Source organism: Boleophthalmus pectinirostris, unplaced genomic scaffold, assembly GCF_026225935.1.
Source record: "Boleophthalmus pectinirostris isolate CB_2022bp ecotype Guang Dong unplaced genomic scaffold, ASM2622593v1 HiC_scaffold_9, whole genome shotgun sequence".
Classification (NCBI taxonomy): Eukaryota; Metazoa; Chordata; class Actinopteri; order Gobiiformes; family Gobiidae; genus Boleophthalmus; species Boleophthalmus pectinirostris.
The window spans coordinates 3,375,847-3,400,537 of NW_026571541.1; the positions used below are offsets into that span (position 1 = coordinate 3,375,847).

The window sequence follows — 24,691 nt, forward strand, 5'->3', positions numbered from 1 at the left end:
AGACTGTTCCAGGTTTTAGCTGCATGAACCTGAAACGCTGACTCCCCTTGTTTGCAATGAAGTACGCACAAAAGAGTAAAGTGAAAAACTGGAAAGGTATGAGGCAGGGACATAAAAATATTACACTATGATTTTTGTGGCCATAGCGGCTTGTCAAAGTCTGATCCCGTCAGATCTCAGAAGTTCAGCAGGTCTGGACCTGGTCAGTACTTGGATGGGAGACACTGGGAAAATCAGGAGCCACAGGGGGGCGCCAGTGGCAGTAACTGTCATTGTGTCCTTAGGCAAGACACTTCACCCACATTGTCTAGTAGGAAAGTGGTGTGTGTTGTGTGTGTGTGTGAGTGATGGTGGTGGTCGGAGGGACTGATGGCGCAGATTGGCAGCCGCACTTCTGTCAGTATGCCCCAGGGCAGCTGTGGCTACAAGAGTAGTTTACCATCACCAGGTAAAGAGTGTAGTGAAAGAGTAATGCTGAATAAAGTCTGTGAAAAGTGCTATATAAAGAAAGAAAGACTTACTTCCTTACTTCTGTTATACTGTAATGTAGTTTCCTCATCACAAACAGACCTGGAGTTGTGTTTGTTTCATTCACATGTTTAACACACAAAACCTGCACATTTAGGCTGAGTTCTTCTCTCAAAACAGAAAACACTCTCTTCCACCTTGTGATGTCATGTGGTGATAACAGAACAAACAAACTCCATACAGCTTCACTAGAATTCAGCCCTGGAATTACACATTTCTACTGAACTAAAGACAAAAGGAGCTGTTCACTTGAAAACTACTACTTCATGACATCACAAGGTGGAACAGAGCATTTTGAGCTTTGGAGATGTAGACAAACTAATAAAACTCAAAGTCAACTTTACCTTACTGTACCTTTTAATAATAATGTGATCTGGAGTGGCTGCTAATCTGCTCCACTGTCTTCTCCTTTATCATCAACCAACTAATCACTCATAACTATCCATTTTAAAGGGTGTCTTGCTCAAGGATACAACAAAATTATATATTATGGTAAGAACTGGGATTTAACCACCAACTTTTTGCATTTGTTAAGAGTAAATGGTGAGTTATGGAGAAAAGCAATAAAAGACATAAGATGAAAATGATCACAAAACAAAAAAAGTCCTCATGTCATAGTTTTATTTTATTCTTATTAAAACCACTTTCTGTACAAAAATATAATACATCTGAAGCCGTCACATTTCAAAACGATCAGTTCGTTATTAGTTTGTACAGAAGAATGACAAAGTACCTTTTTAAATTCTTATTTGCACAATTGAAGACACTGATTCCTGTCAGCGTGACCACAGAGAGGAAGCGAAAAAGAGAAAAGAGAAGCCAGGCAAAAGTAATACACACAAGAATTACTTTCAGTTTAAGAAGAAAACATATTTTTAGTGTTGAGAGTCTCGAACTCTTAAACAAAACCATGACCCCTCGAACTGATCACAGGCTCCTGAAAATGTGCAGTATGTGTTTTAAATCCATTTTGTGTCAGTTTTTGTTTCGTGGATACTTCCAGGACAAACATATAAACCAAAAACCAGTTTAACCAATCTGCAAACTGACAGCTACACCGCAAATTCTACCTGAGAATTGGCTCTGTGCACAGCTACACGGCACATTTCTCTGATCCGGCCAAGATTTTAAAACGTGCATCAGGTTCTTCAAACTTGTTTTCAGATTTATTATCTACGTACCAGTTCTGAGACGCTTCATTCTACAGTCCCTGACAAAAGTCTTGTCGCTTATCCATTTTGTAGAAACAAAAGCTTATAACCCGACTTTAAATTAATTGATTGGTTTTAGAAATGTCTCATATGAAAGTTAAAACCCTCCCAAATTATGCTCAATATACTAAAATAAATTAGCTTCACTGAAGAAAGATTGATCAGAGCGTGAGGGGTTTTAATCAGGGTGACTAGACATCGTGCCTGTTTACCCGTGACGGTCCCAGTTTTGAGCCCTGCACTGCAAAAAAACTAAATCTAGTCAAGTTAAGATGACTTGAATTAAGAAAGTTTCATCAGGATTTGAGTAAATTTCACTTGACAAGTTAAATGATCTGTCAATGGAACAAGACTTTTTGTACTTAAAATATGAAAATACATCTTGTTACAGTTAAAATAAACAAAATCAAAACAAAAATTGCTTAAATTAAGAAAAACACACTGACTCCATTGGTAGATCATTTGACTTGTCAAGTTGAATCAACTCAAGTCAAATTAACTAATAATTTAAGTCATTTTCATTTAACTAGATATAGTTGTTTTTTTTCCTGTGTGTGTCTCCTGTCCCAGCAGATTTATACGAAACCACTGATTTGTCCCAATTTTACACAAGAAATGTCCCACGTGTCTCTATGTTTGACCAATCTGATCTAAACCAGGACTATATCAGGTCTAATCAGGTCTAAACCAGGACTATATCAGGTCTAAACCAGGACAAAATCAAGTCTAAACCAGGACTAAGCCATGACTAAACTAAGACTCAACCAGGACTATGTCAGGACTAAAACAAGACTAAACCAGGACTAAATCAGGTCAAAACCAGGACTATCACAATTTTTGACTAACCTGATCCCCACCAACAGTAAAGAGGAGCAGAAATTGTCATTTGTTTGGCAAAAAACTAAAATCCGTGTTTGTGAATCACCATAAAACAAAAAATATTCCGTTTCAGAAGCTCCTCAGATCATGACTGACACGAATCCAAGGTTCCACACTCTTGTCACTATTTTATTTATACCAAACCTCCCAACCCGCGAGTGCTTCAATTTAGAACTTTGAAAATCTGGTCACTCTGGTTTTAATATTTATAATGTCTGAAAATTAGCATTCTCCAGTGAAGTATTTATTTATTTTTTTGTAGTTTTTTTGCTTGTTTTTTTTGCCTTCTTAAAATGTGCATTCAATTTCAGCATGACTCATCAAATATAATAATAATCAAAGCACAGACACACAATTGGACAGGAAGTAGTGACGCTAACAGTGTGCACGGAGCCTATTCCGATCGGCTTCCTGTCATATGCAACATTTTTAGCACTTTTCCTATTTCAAAGATACAATAATATTTCATTATAACTCTTTCCCCCATGAAGACGACATTTGACGACCCTCCTTGTTTCCTTAATGACGTGTTTTGACTCCTCCGCTGTTTCACTAAAGATGTGATTTGACGACATTAGTAAAGGCTCGGTTTTTCACATGTAAACAGAGGCTGTGATAGGTGGGGGCCACTACAACCCATACAAGACTGACCAAGAGGATTCAAGGATATGTTTTCGCCGATTTTTTCCAAAGTTAATCGAAGTAGTGGTGATTGTAGCTTCCGGAAAAAACACAACACGACACACATGTAATGGAGAGATTGCGGCGCTGCGGCACAGTTTTTTTAAAATAATGAGCAGCGGACATATTTTATGGATAAGTTTAGAGAAAGTGACTTTTATAGATTTCAAAAGTGTTGAGTTGAATAAGTTAAATAAGTTGAATAAGCTAAATGAGTTGAATAAGTTAAATGGAAAAAAAACGAATTAGGTGCACACAGGTGAACAACAGGTACAAACAGGTGTACACTTGGCTCTACTGTATCTCGTGATATGAAATCTGTTTAAATATGTTGACAAATACATTTTTTTACATTTTTTAATGAATATAGTACTCAGAACATGCATATATCAGATGCTGAATGTAGTTTTTTTGTTTTCGATTTTGCACCTGAGCAGGTAAACTCTCATTTTCAGTGAGCTGTTATAAACCTGTAAATGAGTTGAATCACATTTAAACATCCAGAAATGAAGAGTTCAGAGTCTAAGGTTTCCAGAAATACCAAATATGTCTGTGTTTCAATTAAGTTCATAAGTGTGAAAATCATTTCTAATCACTCGTGGAAGTCTGTTTTCTTTTATGCAGTTACGCTCTATGGGTCGCCCTAGAAATATATGTAAGGGTTGTTCCTATTAGGCGTCCAAGGGAGAAAGAGTTAAATAGTTCATCTCTATGGCAACGGTCCACATTTTTTATCATTTCTGAAACCCGTGTGCTGCTACGAGACGGGACGCGACGTTCTAACACGGAAACCCACGGTTGGCTCTCAGCTGTATTTGAAGATGAAGGGACAGTTTGAGAGAAAGCCCTGGCAGCACGCTCGATGATCCCACAGCCTTTAGACCGCACAAAACCAGGAAGGGAAGCAGGAAGTGCACCAGGAAACACAAGTCCAAGGACAGATAGGAGGCAGAGGTAACGCCAGGACAGGCCCAAAACAGAGACAAGAGAGAAAGATTTAAGAGAAAATATATGAAAAACTCAATCTTAAAAAGTCCCATATTACACAAAACAGATTCTTGTGAGCTTCTAGTCGTGTTCTGATGTTGTTACCTCTTCATAAACAAACCTGCACTGGAAAAAAAACTATACCCAGCTAAATGAAAATGATTTAAATTAAGAACATTTGACTTTATTTGAGTCGATTTAACTTGACAAGTAAAATAATCTACCAGTGGAATAAATGTGTTTTTCTTCATTCAAGCAACATTAGATTTTGTTTCTTATTTTAAGTGCAAAACTTGTTGTTTTTCTTATTCAAGGCAGCCACGGGGTCTTAAAAGTCTTTAAAAATGTCTTACATGTCATGTACTTTAAATTAAGGCCTTAAAAAGTCTTCCATTATGTTGTCCAAGTCTTTTTTTTTTTCACAAAGGTTTTAAATTTCATTACTTTATTTTTTTGTATACTCACCCGGGCTGTAGTGCAAATGTTAAATGGAGGGAGTTAAAAAAACAACGTGAAATAATGTAACATGAATAAAAGTCTCATTTGGAATATGTGTGTTAGTTTGTCTTGTTAGAATGTTCTGAATTATTTTTTGGCAATTTTACAAGCAATGCATCCTACAATAAATGAGTTCTGACCAGTGTTGGGAAGGTGACTTTTAAAATGTATTCCCCTACAGATTACAGACTCCAAAACGTAGTTTGTAATGTAATCCATTAAATCATAAAAAGAAAGTGAGTAATGTAAACTGAATACTTTGGATTACTTGATACTGTACTCATGCTTTTTAAAACTACATGAATGTACCAACCACATCCTGTTTGTTCTCTTCAAATTGTCTGAGCCCAAGTCTCAGTGAACAGAGTTTTGTTTGTTGTAGAGAAACAAAGAGGAGGATCTGAACATGAGATATTTTGTCTGCTCAAAGACGGCAGCAGGACGAATAGAACACAAACTAATAGACGTCACTTAGGATTAACTGATTAATGACTAATAAAATGATTAACAATCATTGATGCTCCACTGCTCCATGAAGCGCTAGTTTTCAGTAGATATCGGCAATTCCAAAGCTGAAATTATCCAAATGATGTAGGAGTTTAGGAGATCTTTTGGTGTTTTATAACACAGTGGAGCACTTTCTGTATGACATCACAAAGTGGTACAGGGGATTTTCATTTTGGAAGAAGAACTCAGCATAAATCTACAGGGTTTGTGCGTTAAACATGTGTGAAAGAAACAAAACACAACTCCAGATCTGTCTGTGATGAGGAAACATTATAACAAAGATCAGAAAATAGAGTAATATGCACCCTTTAAAATTAAGATCAAGGTTTTAAAGTAGCTGCATTTGATTTTGTCTGTGTGTTTGAGCTTTTTTACCCCAGTACAGACACCGTATTTTCTGCACTATAGGACACACTTAAAAGTCTTTAATTTCATCCAAAAATGACTGTGCGCCTTATAATCCAGAACGCCTTATATCTGATTTTATTGTGGTGTCTTAGTACGACTTTAGTAAACTACAAAGCCGCTCCACTTGCAGCATTGCGGCTCCCGTAGTCAGGAGCATCAGGAGTTATACAGACTGTGATTCCTTTTAATATCAAAATGCACCTGTCAAGAGACACACTCACTACGCACACTTTAAACTCAAGGCTGTTATAAAGTGAAAGTGTGAGCTGCGTGGGAGCAGTGGACGAGAGAAGAACCACACACATTCATCAAGACAGAGAGACAGCGTCGAACGACTTACACCACGATCTGCCAACGGATCGTGGACGCCTGGGCTAAGGATCAGTATCAACTGGCTCCTGTGAGCTTCAGGAGAGATTTTAAAGTTCTTTTATTGGTTTATAAAGCTCTTAATGGTCTTAGTCCTTTATTTATCTGATCTCCTTTTATCATATGAGCCTCTCAAACTCTCAGATCCTCAGGTAGTCGTCTTTTAACTGTCCCAAGAGTTCAAAACTAAAACTCACGGTGAGGCGTCATTCAGCTTTTACAGCCCCCGTTTGTGGAACAGTCGACCTGAGGATCTGAAGGTCCGATGTGAGTGTTCATATTTTTAAAAGTAAACTCAAAACATATCTTTTTAAATTAGCTTTTAATTTAAACTTTTACCTGTTTTAATCATTATTATTTTTATAATTATAGTTGTTTTAAATTAAATTATCATTACTATTTTACTTAGTCTCCATCTGACCTTAGCTCTCCATTTTCATTTTTACTAAAACTTTTAAGAGCTTTATGTTTATGTTTTATGTTTCTGTTTAAATTGTTGTATATATGGGGGGGGGTTAATTAATATATTGACATTTTTTCAGCTGCATGTGAAGCACTTTGTGCTACATTTCTAATGTATGAAAAGTGCTATACAAATAAAGTTTTGTATAGCACTTTTATTTGTATGAAAAATGCTATACAAATAAAGTTTGTTTGATTGATTGATGAACTGTGGTCGGAGCTTTCACCAAGACCAGAATCATCACTGAACTGCCAGGCAACAGTAACCACACTGACTCAGATAATGACGAGAGGGATGTGGGCTTATTGTGAATACTCTCAGACAGGATTTTTTTTACGCTCTACAACTGAACAAAGTTGAGTTATTGTGAACGCTTTAAATTAAGTTTGACTGACTTATCTAACTGTTGTGTTTCGTTTAATACGCCTTATAGTCCAGTGTGGTTTATATGTGAAAAAAGTTTGAAAATAGACCATTCAATGACAGTGCGCCTTATAATCCAGCATGCCTAATAGTGCAGAAAATACAGTATTGTATAAGCAGCTCTTAGGGTGGAAGTTAGACCGCTGTTAGCATCCTATTTGTTGCCTTACCGTGACAACAAAACTCAGATCTTGCCTCTGAAAGTTAAGTGAGTCATTAGGACGCTCAAAATGCAGAAGGTAATTAGATAATAGGTAATTGGGATACGCAGAATGCAGAAGGTAAATGAGGAAGAAATTAGACACTGCAAACTGCTTCAAATTAACTATGAACATTGAACACAATACAAACCGGATACAGTGATTTAATCCCATTGTGCTAATGTACTAAATGAGCCAGCACATTTTCTCTAGAAATTCGCGATGTAATGCTTTCGATATCAGTACCGATACTGAGGGAAAACCCAGACAGCCGATTATAGCCAGGCTTATAATGCTATGGTGAAGACTTAAAGGGCCCATGTTACGCCATTTTCTGATCTATATAATGTTGTTTCCTCATCACAAACACATCTGGAGTTGTGTTTCGTTTCATTCACACATCTTTAACACACAAACCCTGCACATTCAGGCTGAGTTCTTCTCTCAAACAGCAAACAAAATACACTTTCATTAGAAACATTTGGAAAATATCAGACCTGGAATTGCCGATCTCTTCTGAACTAAAAGTAAAAGGAGCTGTTCACTTGAAAACTACCACTACTATGTCACCCAATCCTGTTTTGTCCACCGCCGCACAAAAATCAAAACTATCCTCTCCTGCCCTGAGCTCGAAAAAGTCACCCACGCGCTCATCTTCTCCCGTCTGGACCACTGTTTCCCAAAGACTGGAGCGCAAGAGATTTTTTTGGGTCGCCTTGTCACGATCTGCATGTAGGTCAATTGAATGTTGAAAAGAAGAAGAAATGAAGAAACACTTAAAGTCCAAATAGGCGACTTGTGGATCCTTTTATTGCTGCTTCAGTGACTGTTTTTCATTGTTTAAAACTTGAGTAAAACTAATTGTTCAGAGACACGATCACTCAGTCAACAATAAACGGTGTTGGGGAGTAACAGATTACATGTACTGGAGTTACGTAATCAGAGTATCAATTATGAGTAACTGTATTCAGTTACAGTTACAGTTTCAGTGAGTGGTAACTGGATTACAGTTACTTTGTTGAAATAAATGGATTACATGGCGGTATTTTCCTGTTTTCCTGTTTTCACATTTTGGGCTATATCCCCCCCCACCCTTTTTTTTTTCAGTAATTCCACTCATTGCCGGAAACTAAACTAGATCTAAACCAGTTCTAAACCAGGACTAAAACCAGGTCTAAACCAGGTCTAAACCAGGTCTAAACCAGGTCTAAACTAGAGCTAAACCAAGACTAAACCAGGACTAAGACCAGGTCTAAACTAGTTCTAAACTAGATCTAAAACAGGTCTAAAACCAGGTCTAAACCAGGACTAAACCAGGACTAAAACCAGGTCTAGACTAGATCTAAACTAGATCTAAACCAGGTCTAAACTAGATCTAAACTAGATCTAAACTAGATCTAAACCAGGTCTAAACTAGATCTAAAAGGATCTAAACTAGATCTAAACCAGGATTTAACAGGATTTAACAGGACTAAATCATGCTGCGTGGACGTGTCTCCTCGTCTTCTATCAATAATATTTTTAATATGGTTGAGTAAAGTCTGGGCTTTTTATTTTCTTTTAGCAGACAAAACATCTTATCTTACGATATCCTGGTCTTTTCTTCTCTACAGCAAATGAAGTAATCCAAAGATTCAGATTACGTTACTCACTTTAAATAACTTAATGGATTCTGTTACAAACTAAATTTTGGAATATGTAATCTGTAATCTGTAGGGGAATACATTTTAAAAGTCACCTTCTCAACACTGGCAATAAAATATCCTCATTAATGTTCAATAATGATCAAATCCTACTTTATTTGCAAAAGAAAGTAGAAAACATAAACTTTTTAACTTTGAAATTTTTAATAATCTTAAATTCTTAAAAAAAAAGTGTCTTAACTGCAATACACCATTGTATTCAGAACTTACCAGGACCATAAAATGTTCACACAGAGCGAACACAAGAGGAGCTACTAGTAGTAACTGCATTGTTCCTATGTACAGGACGACTCTTTCTCTCCTAAAGGGGCCAGACTGTGGAACGGTTTACCAGCTGATTTAAAATTGGAAACCAGTAACACCAAATTTAAATTTAAATTATTGTATGTTTCAATAATAATAATGCATCAATTGAAAATGTACTGTATATATTTTATCTGTATGTAACTTATGTGTCTTGTATTGTCTGTTTTTATGCGTGTAGTTTATATTTTTATATGGACAGGTGTTGAAAACTCGCACTCAAAGCAACGCATCTGGCTTGTCTAATGCGACTGTGATGTCCTTAATAAACATAAATAAATAAAAAAATAAATACAAATTTACTTGGGTCGCAAAGTTTTGTGACTTTTAAAATATGGGTCCTCAGAAAAAAAGTTTGGGACACACTGATCTAGACTATTGCAGCTCGTTCCACCTCCGACTGGTTCAGAAACTGAACTCCGGCTCCTCACTGGGTTTAACATCAACACATGACCCTGTTTTACTTCCCTTCACTGCCTGTGTGTTTTAGAAATGATTTGAAGATTTTACTGATCACTTTTCAAGCTCGTTTAGGTCTTGCGACAAGTTACCAAGTGCCTGAGGAGATAAGACTCGCACCATCACTATCATCTTAAATGACTTCTTAAGACTCATTTTTATCTGTTGGCCTTCCTTTAACTGGTTTTAACTTGATTTTATTACTTATTTATTTTATTTCTATTCATTTTTTTTTCTTTTTATTATAATTAATTGGATTATTTGGACCACTGTCTGTTTTTGTATGCCTTCTGTGTGCTATTTTTATGCTTTCTGTATTGTTCCTTATTTTTAAAAGTGCTTTAAATCAAGATTTTTATTATTATTACATGACATCACAAGGTGGAAGAGAGCATTTTGAGATTTGGAGATGTAGACTAATAATGAAGTTACTCAAACATGTGTGAATGAAACAAAACACACTCTAGGTCTGTGTGTTCTAATTTGGGTAAAAGCTCACGTGAGTCTATTTTGCATAATATAAGAGCTTTAATTGTATTCAAAATCTCACATTAAAAAGGCGTTTTCTCAGCAGGTTCATAGAATTCACATTTATTTACAGAAATCTTACAGCTTTTATGTCTTCCCTTGTTGAAAATCATCATCTGCTCTTTGCTGAGTCTATGGGTTGTAGTCACATCCCTCTCCCACAGGGGGCAGTGTTCGTGTACACGTTACATGGTGTTTTAATGAAAAAAGCCCCATGTAAGTCTATGATACGTACTCTTGAGCCTTCCAGAAGTGTCCGGGGTGAGAGAGGCGGCGGTTGAGTTTGGGCAGTTTTTCCAGCATGTCACTGAGCTGAGTGAAAGAGGGACGCTCCTCGGAGTGAAAGGACCAGCAGGCAGACAGGATCTCCTACAGAAAGGCACAGGGGCAGACGGTAAGGTCAAATATAAGAAAAGTATTTACACAATAGAGCAGGGAGTTTTTATGTTGAAGTTTAGAGCGTGTTCACAAGTGTTTTGGTCTTGGTTTGGTCCAGTTCAGTCCTCATATAAACATCGAAAGTTATTATCAGATTTGTTTAAGATAAAAGTTTATTCAAATGCAAAGTAAAGAGCAAAACTCATCTGAACTCATTCAGATCGTTGTCCCTCTGATGACTCACATTAAACTGTGCAGGTACATGGCCTTTAAGTGATTCTAAAAGTCCACAAATCAGAGATGAGTCAGATTTTGGTGAACTTCTAACTGCAGCCACAGTGGTTTGTCCACAGTCTTCGTGGACAGATCAGGTCATGTTCTTTCCCAACCATTCATTTAAAAACATACATTGGAGGCATTTCATTGTTTTTTTTTAAGCCCTTGAAGAACGTAATGTTCTTGAAGGAGCCCTTTGATCTACAAAGGTTGGTAAACCTTGATCTAGAATACTCCACATTATGGCATTAATAATTATAGCAAAGGAGAAATTCAGTTCTGTTCTGTTTGATTAAATACATTTCTCTGTTCATCCAAGCTGCTTCTTTAGTTCTGGTCAGACGCTGGTGGACACTGCCTTATATCTACCTGATGGAAGGAGCCAACTACACCTTCGGGTAAGTGAATGAGTGCTCTAACCAGTTACAGGTCTGATCTGTGGAGAGGCAAGCCTGGAAGAATACCTGTTTTTAAAGGTATATTTGAGCAATAGAAACGCCGGTTAGTGAATCAAAGCAGGCTAGATCCATTTAATGCCATACTGTGGAACATTCTACAGTGTTCCACATGTCTGTCTCACCGTGACCTCCTTCCCCAGATGCGCTTTCCCCAGCTCTCTGCGGATGCCCTCCCCAGAACCGAAGAGCCAAAGCCGGGCTTCAACAGGATGCTGCTCCAGGGGCCAGATGCCAGTGTGGAGCTCATACCAGATCGTACTGACAACAAAAACACAGAGGGAGAGAAGAAGAGGGAGAAGGAGAGAGAAGGGGAAAGAAATTATTATGAAACTTGCGGTAGGGCTGCACAATTAATCTCATCAAAATCAAATCACAATTTTTGAGAGAATATAATGATGTTCTGAAATGCATGGTATTCTTGTATTCATTTATCACTTCATATTTCACTCTTCTCTCACATGTGAATACTTCTGAAGTTGTTTACAATGAGCACTGTGAACAGTGTCCGACTTTTGAAACCTACTGTATCAGACAATAACTTTGTTTTTACCCAAAAGCGTAAACATCTGCAGGTTTAGAAAATGGCAGCTGGTCTTCGTCCTCCTCTGGACTCATCTTCCTCACGATTTCAGACGCCAAATAAAACAGCCAGCCCCGAGGGATCCGCAGCACACTGCTCCTCCTGCAAACACACACGTGAAGGATGCAAGTCAGGAAGAATGATCAAGCAGAGTTTATTATGAAGGATTCAGCCCTAACTACTTAAAGGCACAGTGTGGGACATTTCTGGAGATGACACGTCACCTGTATGATTCCACAGACATAGAAATAGGGATGTAACAATAGCCGAAATATCGTGATATCGCATCGTCAAAAGTCTCACAATAATATTATATTTGACATATTTTAATGTCTTTCTTATTCTGTAAAACTCTTTGAATTACTTTGTGTATGATCTGTGTTATACAAATAAACTTGCCTTGGTGCAGCGATAGAGGGAACTACATAGACCATGATCCTTTGGTGTTGTCAATACAGACTTATTAAGCACTTTTAAATATTAATTCTTCATATAACAGTACCAAAGGTTTTACAAGGCTTTTAAAAGGAAACCTGGGCATATTCAGAATTTTGTAAGCCTCTACAAAATATTGCAATAAATATCGAACTGTGAGATGCATAAGTGAAAATATCGTATCGAAGGATTTTGATATCGTTACATAGATTCAAACTGTAGTTCAAACCATACTCCCGAACATTCTCCATGGTGATAGATCAGTTTAATGCCACACTTTGGAATATTCTACATGGAGAATATATAACCAATAAAATCAGAACAGATCAGTAAGAGCAGCTCCAGAGGTGATTGTATAAAACCATCAAGGAAGACTGTCACTGTGTTCTTTTTCCATGCCTCTCAAACCTGGAACACCGTCCCAGTGACTGTACATGAGCCGCTACATTCAGCTTCTTCTCTGCTCAATTTAAATCATGACTATGCCATTTTGCATATGAGCCGGGGACTGCATTCACATTTGCATATAATTTGTAAATAGATGTTAATACTGTGCATGTGAAAGTAATGAGAGTATAAGTCTGGCATGTACATTTGAATACTAATGTCTAATAAGAGAGTGTTTCATAGTGTGTGAGTGAGAGCTGCATGTGGGTGCAGGTGCTGTAGCTTTTGTCGTGTTTGATGAAGAGTGTGGGTTTTATGGTCTTGGTCCAGGAAGGAAGGAAAGAAATGAACTTTGGCTACAAACCTGCATATTTACAAGTCCATGTTTGTCCCTTACACTATCTTGTCTTTTAATATGTACAGTTTCTTTAATAAACACATATACAATATTCTGACCTAAGGAACAATATTTCCATAACAAGTAGGACACATGTTTCCAGTGCAATAAAAAAATGACAAAAAGATGCTTTTGGTAACACTTTATAATAACTACACCTTACTTAGCCTTAATAAAGCGTGAACAAAGACTTAATTAATAATGAACAAAGATTTAATTCATAAATAATTGACGCTTAGTAAATGCTTAATAAAGCATAATTTGTCTTCACTTTAGAAAAGCTCTCAAAAAGACTTAACTAACAGATAACAGCTGCCTGAATGATCATTGCATTACATTATTAGTAAATCATTCTCTCATAGTTTACTAATCATTAATAAATGCTCAAATGGTTAGTTCATGAGTAATTAAGTATGAAATAATTATGAGTAACTATTTACAGCACAGGCAAATTAAGTGCAAGTGCTAATTAAGGTAGTAATTAAGTAGTTACTAAGCGTGAATCATTATTAAATAAGTCTTTGTTCATTATTAATTAAGCCTATGTTCCTGCTTTATTAAGGCTAAATAAGGTGTAGTTATTATGAAGTGTTACCATGCTTTTATTTTAGTACTTTTTTTCTATTTTTGGCTAAAAAGTTGCATATTGTAGCTTTAATTAATGTGTTAATTAAGTAGTAGTAAGCCTGAATCATTCTTAATAAACTATTTGTTCATTATGAATTAAGTCTAAGTTCATGCTCTCTTAAAGGTGCATTGTGTAATGTTTTTGCCTGTCAAAATGGAGATGTTATTGCTTTATCTGGAATGTTCCACAGTATGGCATTAAGCCTTTCCAACCAATCTTCATGGAGACCAAACCAGGCCAAGCTACAGGTCAGATCTGTGGAGAGGCAAACCCGCTCACAGTCTGAATGTCTGTTTTTCTAGGGATTTTTGAGCTTTAAAATCACCTGTAATTGAATAAATGTAAAGTACAGCTGTTTAATGTCACACTGTGGAACATTCCAGACAGACCAATGACATATCCATAGAAACAAGCAACCAAAAAGTTACACAGTGTACCTTTAAGGCTTTAAAATGTAGTTATTATAAAAGTGTTGACAACAAATAATAAAACTCTAGTTCTTTCTTCACCATGGATCCTACCTGCCCTCCTGCACCACGCCGGACATCCCGAACAGTCCGAAGTCCGTGATCACCACTTTGTTTGAGTCGTAGAAGATGTTTTTGGATTTGAGGTCTTTGTGAACGATGCCTTTAGCGTGAAGGTAACTCATCCCCTGGAAAGCACAGGTAAGAAACACAATAAATTTGGAGTTCTCTGTTGTTGTTTTTTGAGAAGTTCTAAAAGTGTTTTGTCAAACGTTCAGAGAAATGTCCCTCACGTTGACGATGTCTTGAGCGATCTGTCTGGTTTTGTTGTTGTCCAGCAGCGAGGCCCGCTCTCTCACCACGGTGTACAGAGTCACTCCTCGACAGAAACTGGAGAAAGAAGAAAAAGACTTGTTTATCCTATGTTATTATTACTATAAACAGTCTGTCTTTCCACACGTGTTAGGTTTTTAATAACACAATAATTATAATACAATAATCTGTGTATCATTTTTCAAAATAAAACCAAAAATAAGAAAACAAAAAAAACCTAAAATTTTCTTGATTATTTGTCTCCAAAACCAAAATGAAAAAATGGATAAAGATTCTCTTTTTTAGTTTTTGATTTTGTGTTTAAATGAATAATGGAAAAAACAGATAATGGCCGTTTCCCATTTCCATGACTTAAACTGTGATGCCAGACTTTTGCGCCACATACGGACTGAACAAGGACTAAACCAGGTCTAAACCAGGACTAAACCAGGACTAAACCAGGTCTAAACCAGGTCTAAACCAGGTCTAAACCAGGTCTAAACCAGAACTAAACCAGGACTAAACCAAGACTAAACCAGGACTGAGGGACGGGCCTGGAGGTGTGCCCCCTAGAACATTGGGTGACCAGCACAGAGCTCCACATCCCACGAGGCTAAAGCAGCCGTCACCCGCTTTGTGGACACCCTGCTCCAAGGGATTGGGGTTCTCCCTCTCTCTCAAGTCCAAGTTTAGTCCTGGTTTAGTCCTGGTTTAGTCCTGGTTTAGTCCTGGTTTAGTCCTGGTTTAGTCCTGGTTCAGTCCTGGTTCAGTCCTGGTTCAATCCATATGTGGCACAAAAGTCCGGTATCACAGTTTAAGTCATGGAAATGGGAAACGGCCGTTATCCATTTTCTCAGAAAATAGTTGTTTTTCGGTTTACTTTTGATTTTATTTTGAAAAACTAATGATTTTATTAACGTAAAAGTGCAGATACCAGAGCAAAAAATAAAAAAGTAAGAGCAATAAAGCATTACATAAAAAATTCATATGTGGTCATTTTGATAAAGATTTGTGTTGAACTGAAGAGCTAAAGTTAAAATTTTTTTGTGTATTTATGTTTGCTCAGACTACAAACATATAAAAAAATTTGGCACAGACAGAGAAGAGAGAGACGACTGGCACTACAAATTCCCCAAAAATCCATATTTACCATCACACACAAATATGTGTAATGAGCCCTTTACCTGGTGATGATGGCGAGATGGGGCGGGGCCATGCACGCTCCCATAAACAGAATGACGTTCTCGTGACGGGTCTGTCTGTAGTTCATCACCTCCTTCTTGAACAGCTTCAGATGCTCCTCATTGTTCCCGTCCACCTCCAGCAGACGGATGGCCACCTCCCCATGCCAGCGCCCCCTGTGGACCTTCCCCCAGCGGCCCTGACACACACAAGTACACGTAAGAACAACTACAAATACACAGAAGTACAACTACACAGTACCACAATAAACAGCCTGTGTTACACTATTTTATGATCTATGTTCTAATGAAGTTTCCTGATCACAAACAGACCTGGAGTTGTGTTTGTTTCATTCACACACGTTTAAAGTGGTGGAAAGTAACAAAGTACAAAAGTAAAAGTAGTATTGTTGGGTATCTGTACTTTACTTCAGTGAGTTTTACAATGGACACTTTTAACTTTTTACTTCACTACATTTGAGAGCAGGTATCTGTACTTTCTACTCCACTACATTTTTGAACTGGACTGAAAAGTAAAAAATACTTTTTACATGATTTGAGTGATTGTTTTAGCACATTCATGGCAGAAAAAGGGTTTGAGTTTAAGTCCAGGCTTTGAACAAACAAAAATATATACATGAAATTCTACAGAACTTAAACCCTTACAGTCATATGAGCCTCTCAGAATCTCAGGTCCTCAGGTCTCGTCTTTTAACTGTCCCAAGAGTCTAAACTAAAACTCATGGTGAGGTGTCAGTCAGTTTTTTCGGTTTTAAATTACCTTATTTTCCACACTATAGGGCACAGTCATAAGCCTCCAACCCCACCAAAAAACGACCCACAATCCAGAGCACCCTGTACACGAATCCACTCGGGTATCCCAACATGACTTTAGTAAACTACAAAGCCACACCACCTGCAGTGCACACAAACACACACGGAGCAGACTGCAACTGCGCTGCCAAAAACACCCACAGACACACTCATCACTCCACGCCGACAAGGAACGGAACGGAGGAACGAACCAAAAAAGCGAGTGCAATGTGCCACTTCTAGACACAACTGAACAACTGAGTCACTGCGAACACGCCGACAATCCAGCGACAGACAACACCCTAACTACACGCCACAACTGAACAAAGCCCAGAGTCACCGTGAACACCACAAACAAACAAAACCACTCACCCATCACACTGTTGTGTTTCCTTTAATGAGCCTTATAGTCTGGTGCGGTTTATATGTGAAAAAGTTCGAAAATAGACCATTTAATAACAGTGCGCCTTATAATCCAGAGCGCCCTATAGTGTGGAAAATACGGTAAATCCTTATTATTTTACTTAGTCTCCATCTAATTTAACTCTCCATTTTTTATTTAGTCTTTTTACTTATCTTTATGTTTTATATTTCTGTTTAAACTACTGTGTATATGGATGAAACACTTGGGCTGGGGCTGGGGTTGCTTTTGTTTTCTTAATTATTGTAATTTTTCTGTTGCCTGTGAAGCACAAATGTATGAAAAGTGCTATACAAATAAAGTTTGATTGATTGATTGAAAATAGATAACTACATTTAACAATTTAGTTCTCATAATCTATGTGAAATACTTTTACTTTTTACTCTAAAAGTACATTTTTAAATGGTTACACTTCAATATTTTTACTTAGGTAGATTCTTATATAAGATACTTTTACTTTAACTTGAGTATTTTTTGCCCCGATGTACTTCATCCACCACTGCATGTTTAACACAAATCCTGCATATTTAGGCTGAGTTCTTCTGTTAAACAGAAAACATGCTGTTCCACCTTGTGATGTCATGTGGTGATACAGGAAGTGCTCCACTGTGTTCTTAAACTTCATACACTTCACTCGAATCATTTGGATCATTTCAGCCCTGAAATTGCAAATCTCTACACAACTAAAGGTAAAAGGAGATGTTCACTTGAAAACTACTACTTCATGACATCACAAAGTGGAACAGAGTGTTTTGACCTTTGGAGCTGTAGACAGACTAAAAATAAAGAATTACTCAAACATGTAAACGAAACTAAACACAATTCCAGCTCTGTTTTTAAGGAGGTAACATTAGAACATGGCTTAAAGCTCCAAGAGTCAATTTTGCATAATAAAGGAGCTTTAAACCTCCAAATCACAGTATGTTTTCATTTTTCTCAAACAAAACATAGAATTTCAGTGGTAATATTTCCATCATTCGGCTGTGTTTGTCCCAGTACCTTTCCTATGAGGTCTCCCAGCTGCAGTTGTTCATAGGGGATGTTCCACTCCTGCAGGTAGACACTGGTCTGACTGGCTTTTCTGTGGAATCCAAGCGCCCTCTCCCTCCTGCAGGACGGGGGCAGCTCGTCCAGACCGTCTTCATCCAGGTCCTCACCCAGGTCCTCGCCCAGGTCCTCACCCAGGTCCTCACCCAGGTCCTCACCCTGCTCCGGACCGCCCTCTGAGCACTCCCCCCCATCAGGCTCGTCCTCCTCTGCCTCCCCCTGGTGGTCAGAGAAAAGTACCACATACAGTTTGCATTTTTCAAGGCCAAAAACGATTCATCTACAGGTGCAAACAAAACTTTTTCGTTTACTTCATGGAGTCCGAGGATGAAGAATTCAATGGATTTAGTGATTTGGAGTGAGATTGTGAGATATGTTCTGTTGTTTATGCTATAATTATCTAAATAACTGGTAATATGTGACATTAACATATTAACGCCTATTAAGCCTGTTGTTCTTTGTTCTATTGTTATTACTAGATCTTGCCTTTCAACATGAAATGTCGGTTCCTGGTTTTATAAAATACATTTCCCCAAAAAGTGCGACTTATATCTTTTTTTCTTCTTCATTACGCATTTCTTGGCTGGTGCGACTTATACTCCGTAGCAACTTATAGTCCAGAAAATACAGCACTTTGGAGTTTCTGACACTGACCTGTTCAGGAGCTGCATCATTCTTCTGGGCTTCTGTAGCGTTCACCTGAGACACTCTAAAACATCCAAATGAAATTGCAGCTTTAAATACAAAATGGAGTCTTTGCGTCTTATAATTAATTTATTTTGTTATTTTTAATTCTTTTTTAAACACTGTCTCTTACCCTGTGTTGTTGCTGGTGGAGTTTTGAGCTGCTGCCGAATCAGGGAGATCTATAGAGCAAAAAGATACATCAAATTTATGTCTATTAATCAAGTTAGAGTAGAGTTTAAAGGTGCATTGTGTAACTTTTCTCATGGAGGGTTCATCAAATGCGACAAGTAAAATGATCTACCAATGGAACACAACTTTTTGCACTTAAAATAAGAAACTAAATTGAATGTTGCTTGAATTAAAAAATAAATAAATAAAATCACACTTGTTCCATTGGTAGATCATTTTACTCAAGTTCAATCTTCTCCAATAAAGTCAAATGTTCTTAAGTAATTTTAACTTGGCTGGATAAGATTAAGAAGTATAAAAGTAAAAGTACATTACTCAAGAACAAATTTAAGGTACCTGTACTTCACTATATTTGAGAATGTGACACTTTTAACACAAAGAGTCACTAATGGTTAATTTTTATTCCATCATTATTATTATTTTATTTATTTACAGCTTTTTTGTCTTGTCTTCAAACTATCTTGTTACGTCTTCTGTCTTGTCATTGCAATATGTTTTGTTATTAAGGTTTTGGACCTATAATCTGCATTTGAAAATGTTAAAAATGTATGTATGCTTAAATAAAACAAATATATAAATGAAAATACATCTTGCTTGAAAAACTGACTTACTTGCACTTAAAATAAGAAACTAAATTGAATGTTGTTTGAATGAAGAAAATCACACTTACTGCATTTGTAGATCATTTTACTCAAGTTGAATCTTCTCAAATAAAGTGAAATGTTCTGAATTTAAGTCTTAAGTTTTAACTTGACTAGATATGAGTTTTTGCAGCCTTAACATTATATTATTTTTATTTTTTTTTGCGTTGCAGATAGTGAGTCCCGTGTTGCATTCACAGACCTGGGAAGTTGAAGCGCTGGTCCCTGGAGGCGTGTGCTGGTGATGCGTTGGGGGGCGGGGTGGCGTTCACACTGTGGGGGCTGTTCTGGTGGTAGTGAGGAGATGAAGGAGCAGAGGAGGTGGCGGAAGACGCGTTACTGCTGGAGTCCAAGTGAGACGAGGCCGGCTGCATCTCCTGGAACAAGAAAAAGAAAAACTTCAGACATTTCCAAATTTCTTCACTATTACAAAACTCTTAATTATTCAGTGGTGGAAGGTAATGAAGTACAAAAGTAAAAGTACAAGGTTTAAGTACAAATTTTAAGTATCTGTAGTTTACTTGTTTGAATTTTACAGTGGATACTTTTTACTTTTACTTCACTACATTTGAGAGCATGTATCTGTATTTTCTACTCCACTACTAAAAGTAAAAAGTACTTTTCTTTATGGTTTGAAATCTGAATTTTTTTAGCACATTTAATTTGAATTAATGTGCAAATTTTGAGAAAACGAAATACACAAAAACACAAAAGCAGCAAGAAAAATTAAGAAATCAGTTGAATCGCTTAAAATTTGTTCAATTCTTTTTTCAAAATCACTACACTTTATCCTTTAATTGTTCTAAAATCTCAGCAAAATACTTTTACTTTTTAATCTTAACATTTTTAAGCAGGTACTTTAATACTTTTATGTAAGCAGATTTTTTCATGTGATACTTGTATTTTTACGTGAGTAACTTTTTACTTTTGTATCTGTACTTTTACTTAAATAAGTACTTAATCCACCACGGAAATTATTAAAGGTGCATTGTGTATTATTTTCTGGTGGAGGGTCTGTCAAATCCTTTTCTCCCAGGAGATGTTATTGTCTGGAATGTTTCACAGTATGACATTAAATCTTTCCATCTTCATGGAGATCAAACCAGACCAAGTTTTTAATGTCACACTGTGGAACATTCCAGGCAGAGCAATGACATCTCCATAGAAACAAGCAGGTGACGGACCCCCAACTGAAAAGTTTTGCATTGTGCACCTTTAAGTAATAAACTAAAAGAAAATGTTTGCCTCCATGAAGATGTCATTGCTTTGCTTGGAATGTTCTACAGTAAGGCATTAAACGTGTCTATCTCCATGGAGACCACTAGGTGGCCCCACAAGACCATGTTTTAATTCACATCTGTGGAGAACCAGGTTTATTGCAATAAGAGTGTAATTTATTTTTATGTTTTATTTCAATCACTGTAATTGAACAAATGCAGTTTAATGCTGTATTGTGGAACACAGGCAAATTAATAGAATCTCCATAGCGACACTGTTCAAAGTCAGACTCACCCTTTTGACGACAGCTTTGGGTAAAGTGCCAAAGTAAATGGGCAGCTCCACCGCTCGGTCGATTCGATTGTTTATGTCTGATGGCACAGACTCTGCTCTCCGCATCTGTGGCACTGAAACACACAACAACAACATCAACATGCACGAACTAAAGCTCTACTGCGGGACATTTCTGATGGAGACTCTGCCACCTGCTCGTCTCCATGGAGGCCTTTTCTGGAATGTTTCACAGTACGACATTAAATGAATCTACCTCCATGGCGACTAGCAAATGATGCCACCAGGCCACAATTATACAAGTTTAAATTGAAAAAAAAAAAAAAAAGTATGAAATGATTAAAGAAGCTTACATGCGAGAAAAGATATGCGACACATGGGGGCGTCTTTGGTGCATCTGTTATGGCACTTTAACCTAGAAAAAAAAAGAAACCATTTTAGAATTACTATTATTTTTATTTAAAGTGTTGGTTATAATATCAGACATTTCTCAGTGATGGTTGCACTGCAATGGAGCAAAGGATTATGGTCTATGTAGTCAGTCCTTTTTTTAATTTCAATTAAGAACAAAAAAGAATAAAAGAATGGGAAAACAGTTTGTAATTTCATTTTTCCGATTTAGTGTCAAACGAAAACAATTTTGATCTCGATTTCCAATATTTAATTTAAAGTTTTTTTCAAATAACACAAATTAAAAACAGTCATTGTGCCTATTTCAGTTTTGATATTTTATTCTCTCTGCTTTCTCATCACAGAGTTCAACAATGACTTTCTAAGACGTGAAAGTAAACGCGTCGCTATAAAAGAAGACGACATGTTTGTCCACAAAATTGCAATGAAGTCCTTCTAGCAGCAGAAAGTCCAGGGCACAAACCAGAGAGAATAAAATATCAAGATAGGCAAGATGACTGTTTTTTGCTTGGTGTTGTTTGAAATAAACTTTAAATTAAATATTGGAAATAGAGGTCGAAATCTGTTTTTCTCTTTGACAATGAAAAAGAAAAATTAAATAACAAACCATTTTCCTATTTTATTGTTTTTTGTTCTAAATTGAAATTCAAAAGAACGAGTGGTAAACGCACCTTAGTGCGTTTTTCGCGTGCTGCTATAACAAGACTCAACTCAACTTTATTTCTAGAGCACTTTGAGTACAGCACTTTGGTCAACTGCCGTTTTTAAACCGATAACAAACAGTGACAAATACAGTGACATTGACAGGTACAGATAAATATAATACAATACAAATAAAGGCAAAAAGTCAACCCTCAAACTGTGTTAAAAGCCAAGCAAAGGACTTTAAAACAGACAGTGAGTCAGTGACAATGTATTCACACATAGGACCTAGTTAAACTGATTTATTTAAGCCCATGATCCTATGAAAACCTTAAAAAAGGTGGAAAAATAACATAAAAGACTGCACCAGGATGGGCATCTGGCGTTAACCGAATGGCAAATCATAATATTTATCTGTGTGTTTTGTACATACTTGCAGTGTTTGCACTTGACCCCGAACATGACGCTCTTGTGGCACACCTGGCACGTCTGAGAGAACCACGACTTTGTGGAGAACCTAAAAGACAAAGACAAAACAGACGGATGTTTCACGATTATCTTATCCTCATGGAACAAAAACAGCCTCAGTGTTTTTGCTCGCTGAAGCACAACTACTATTTGTTCACTACACTGTCAAAAGCAGTGGTGGAAAGTAACGAAGTATAAAAGTAAAAGTACAATACTTAAGAACAAATTTTAGGTATCTGTACTTTACTTAAGTACATTTTGCAGTGGATACTTTTTACTTTTGCTTCACTACATTTGAGAGCAGGTATCTGTACTTTCTATTCCGCTATATTTTAGATCTAGACTGAAAAGTAAAAGTACTTTGAAATGTCTGAGACTTTTTTTTAGCACATTTAATTTGAGTCTCTGTTCCAACTTTGAGCAAACCAAACACACAAAAACAGACAGAAAAATGAAGAAATTAATTCAATCATTTAAAATCAGCTGAATGCTTTATCAAAATCACTACATTTCATCCTTTAATTGTTCTAAAAATCTCTGTAAAATACTTTTACTTTTTACTCTTAAAGTACATTTTTAAACAGGTACTTTAATACTTTTACTCAAGTAGCTTTTTTCATGTGACACTTTTACTTGAGTAACTTTTTGCCCATGTATCTGTGCTTTTACTTAAGTAACAAAATTTAACACTTCATCCACCACTTGTCAAAACTGTGTGTGCTTGGGCAAGACACTTCCCCCACCTCCAGTATTTACAGATGTATTCCAAGATTCAAGATTTTTTGTAATTTTCAAAGAAAACAACAAAATTCAGTTTAGAGCTCCAAACCCTCCATAGTTTAGATGTAAAGTACAAGATTTCATCCAATAACCCCAGTAAATCCCCACTGTGTAAACACAAGCACAATTCAGAGTGTAAATGTGCATTTTTAGTTCAGCATTTGTGAATTTATCTTCTGAATATTTCATAGCAGAGTACAATGTAATCAACAGGGAAAACTGCCTCTTGAAAACCACCAAAAACAGGTACATTTTCTTCCATTTTATTTACAACACCATGTATAAATCAAGACTAATTCACCTCTTAAACCAGGTCTATTCATAGATCTGAGTCAGGACCAGCTCAGGCTTAATACCTGGAATAAACTAGCTCTAAACCAGGACTAAACCAGGTCTAAACCAGGTCTAAACCAGGTCTAAACCAAGTCTAAACCAGCTCTAAACCAGCTCTAAATCAGCTCTAAACCAGGTCTAAATCAGCTTTAAACCAGGTCTAAACCAGGTCTAAACCAGCTCTAAACCATATCTAAATCAGGTCTAAATCAGCTCTAAACCATGTCTAAACCAGGTCTAAACCAGCTCTAAACCATATCTAAATCAGGTCTAAATCAGCTCTAAACCATGTCTAAACCAGGTCTAAACCAGCTCTAATCCAGGTCTAAACCATGTCTAACCCAGGTCTAAACCAGGTCTAAACCAGGTCAAATTACAAACATGAAAAAGGAGATTCCAAAGGAGAAATTAAAAATTTATTTGGTTTATGTTTCACAAGAAGCAGCTTGGATGAACTGCGAAACGTATTCGACCAAATAAACTTTAGTCCAGTCGACAAATGGAATTTCTCCTTTTGCCATGGATTCTATGTGGACCACTGAGGGATTTCTCACACAGACACCAATAGTAAACCAGACGTAACATTTGTGGAGAGCGTTGACCTCCTGCCCTCCATATGGCATTTTAAACATCCCAAAACCCATTCAGCCACATTTAAATAGATGTACACACAGTGGTTTAGATTCTCGGGATTCCAGACTGTTCACATGCCATTCCCGGAGAGAAGGATGAGCTCGACACTGTCCAAACAAAAGACCAGATTAACCAGGAATTCACTCTGGAATGCCAGCCAGGATCAGGCCAAAACGTGTGCAAAACAACTCGTGTTTTTAGATAAATACATTATTACATAAGATTTAAATCATCAGTCTAGCCTCCTTTCTCTGTACCGAATATTCTCTAATTTATTTCTTACCTATGGGTGACGGGCAGACCTAAGTCCCTCCTCAAAGTCTGTGGAGATCCTTTGTGCTTGGATGAATCTGTAAAAATATCAAGTAAAGTGGGTTAAAACTGGGACTAAACCAGGATTAAAACAGGTCTAAACCAGGTCTAAACTCAGTCTCCCTCCTATTGATACAGCCAAGATATCTGAATATAAAC

The 24,691-nt window shown here is 37.0% G+C and overlaps 1 protein-coding gene across 3 annotated transcripts in view; it reads right to left on the reverse strand.

The window, feature by feature from the left end:
* Positions 1-2,420: 2,420 nt before the first annotated feature.
* The window catches only part of LOC110156286 (kinase suppressor of Ras 1-like), a 79,336-nt gene continuing 57,065 nt past the window's right edge, over positions 2,421-24,691 (reverse strand). For all 3 annotated transcript variants that reach the window (XM_055166793.1, XM_055166794.1, XM_055166792.1), the window contains 15 exons: positions 24,504-24,570; positions 22,440-22,523; positions 21,307-21,368; positions 20,957-21,069; positions 19,647-19,821; positions 18,745-18,793; positions 18,582-18,636; positions 17,880-18,146; positions 15,650-15,846; positions 14,447-14,543; positions 14,208-14,341; positions 11,810-11,941; positions 11,382-11,517; positions 10,383-10,516; positions 2,421-4,174 (listed from right to left, as the gene is read on the reverse strand). In XM_055166793.1, the coding sequence (XP_055022768.1) occupies positions 4,105-4,174; positions 10,383-10,516; positions 11,382-11,517; positions 11,810-11,941; positions 14,208-14,341; positions 14,447-14,543; positions 15,650-15,846; positions 17,880-18,146; positions 18,582-18,636; positions 18,745-18,793; positions 19,647-19,821; positions 20,957-21,069; positions 21,307-21,368; positions 22,440-22,523; positions 24,504-24,570 (1,772 nt within the window). In that variant the 3' untranslated portion in view covers positions 2,421-4,104. The remainder of the gene's footprint in view (positions 4,175-10,382; positions 10,517-11,381; positions 11,518-11,809; positions 11,942-14,207; positions 14,342-14,446; positions 14,544-15,649; positions 15,847-17,879; positions 18,147-18,581; positions 18,637-18,744; positions 18,794-19,646; positions 19,822-20,956; positions 21,070-21,306; positions 21,369-22,439; positions 22,524-24,503; positions 24,571-24,691) is intronic.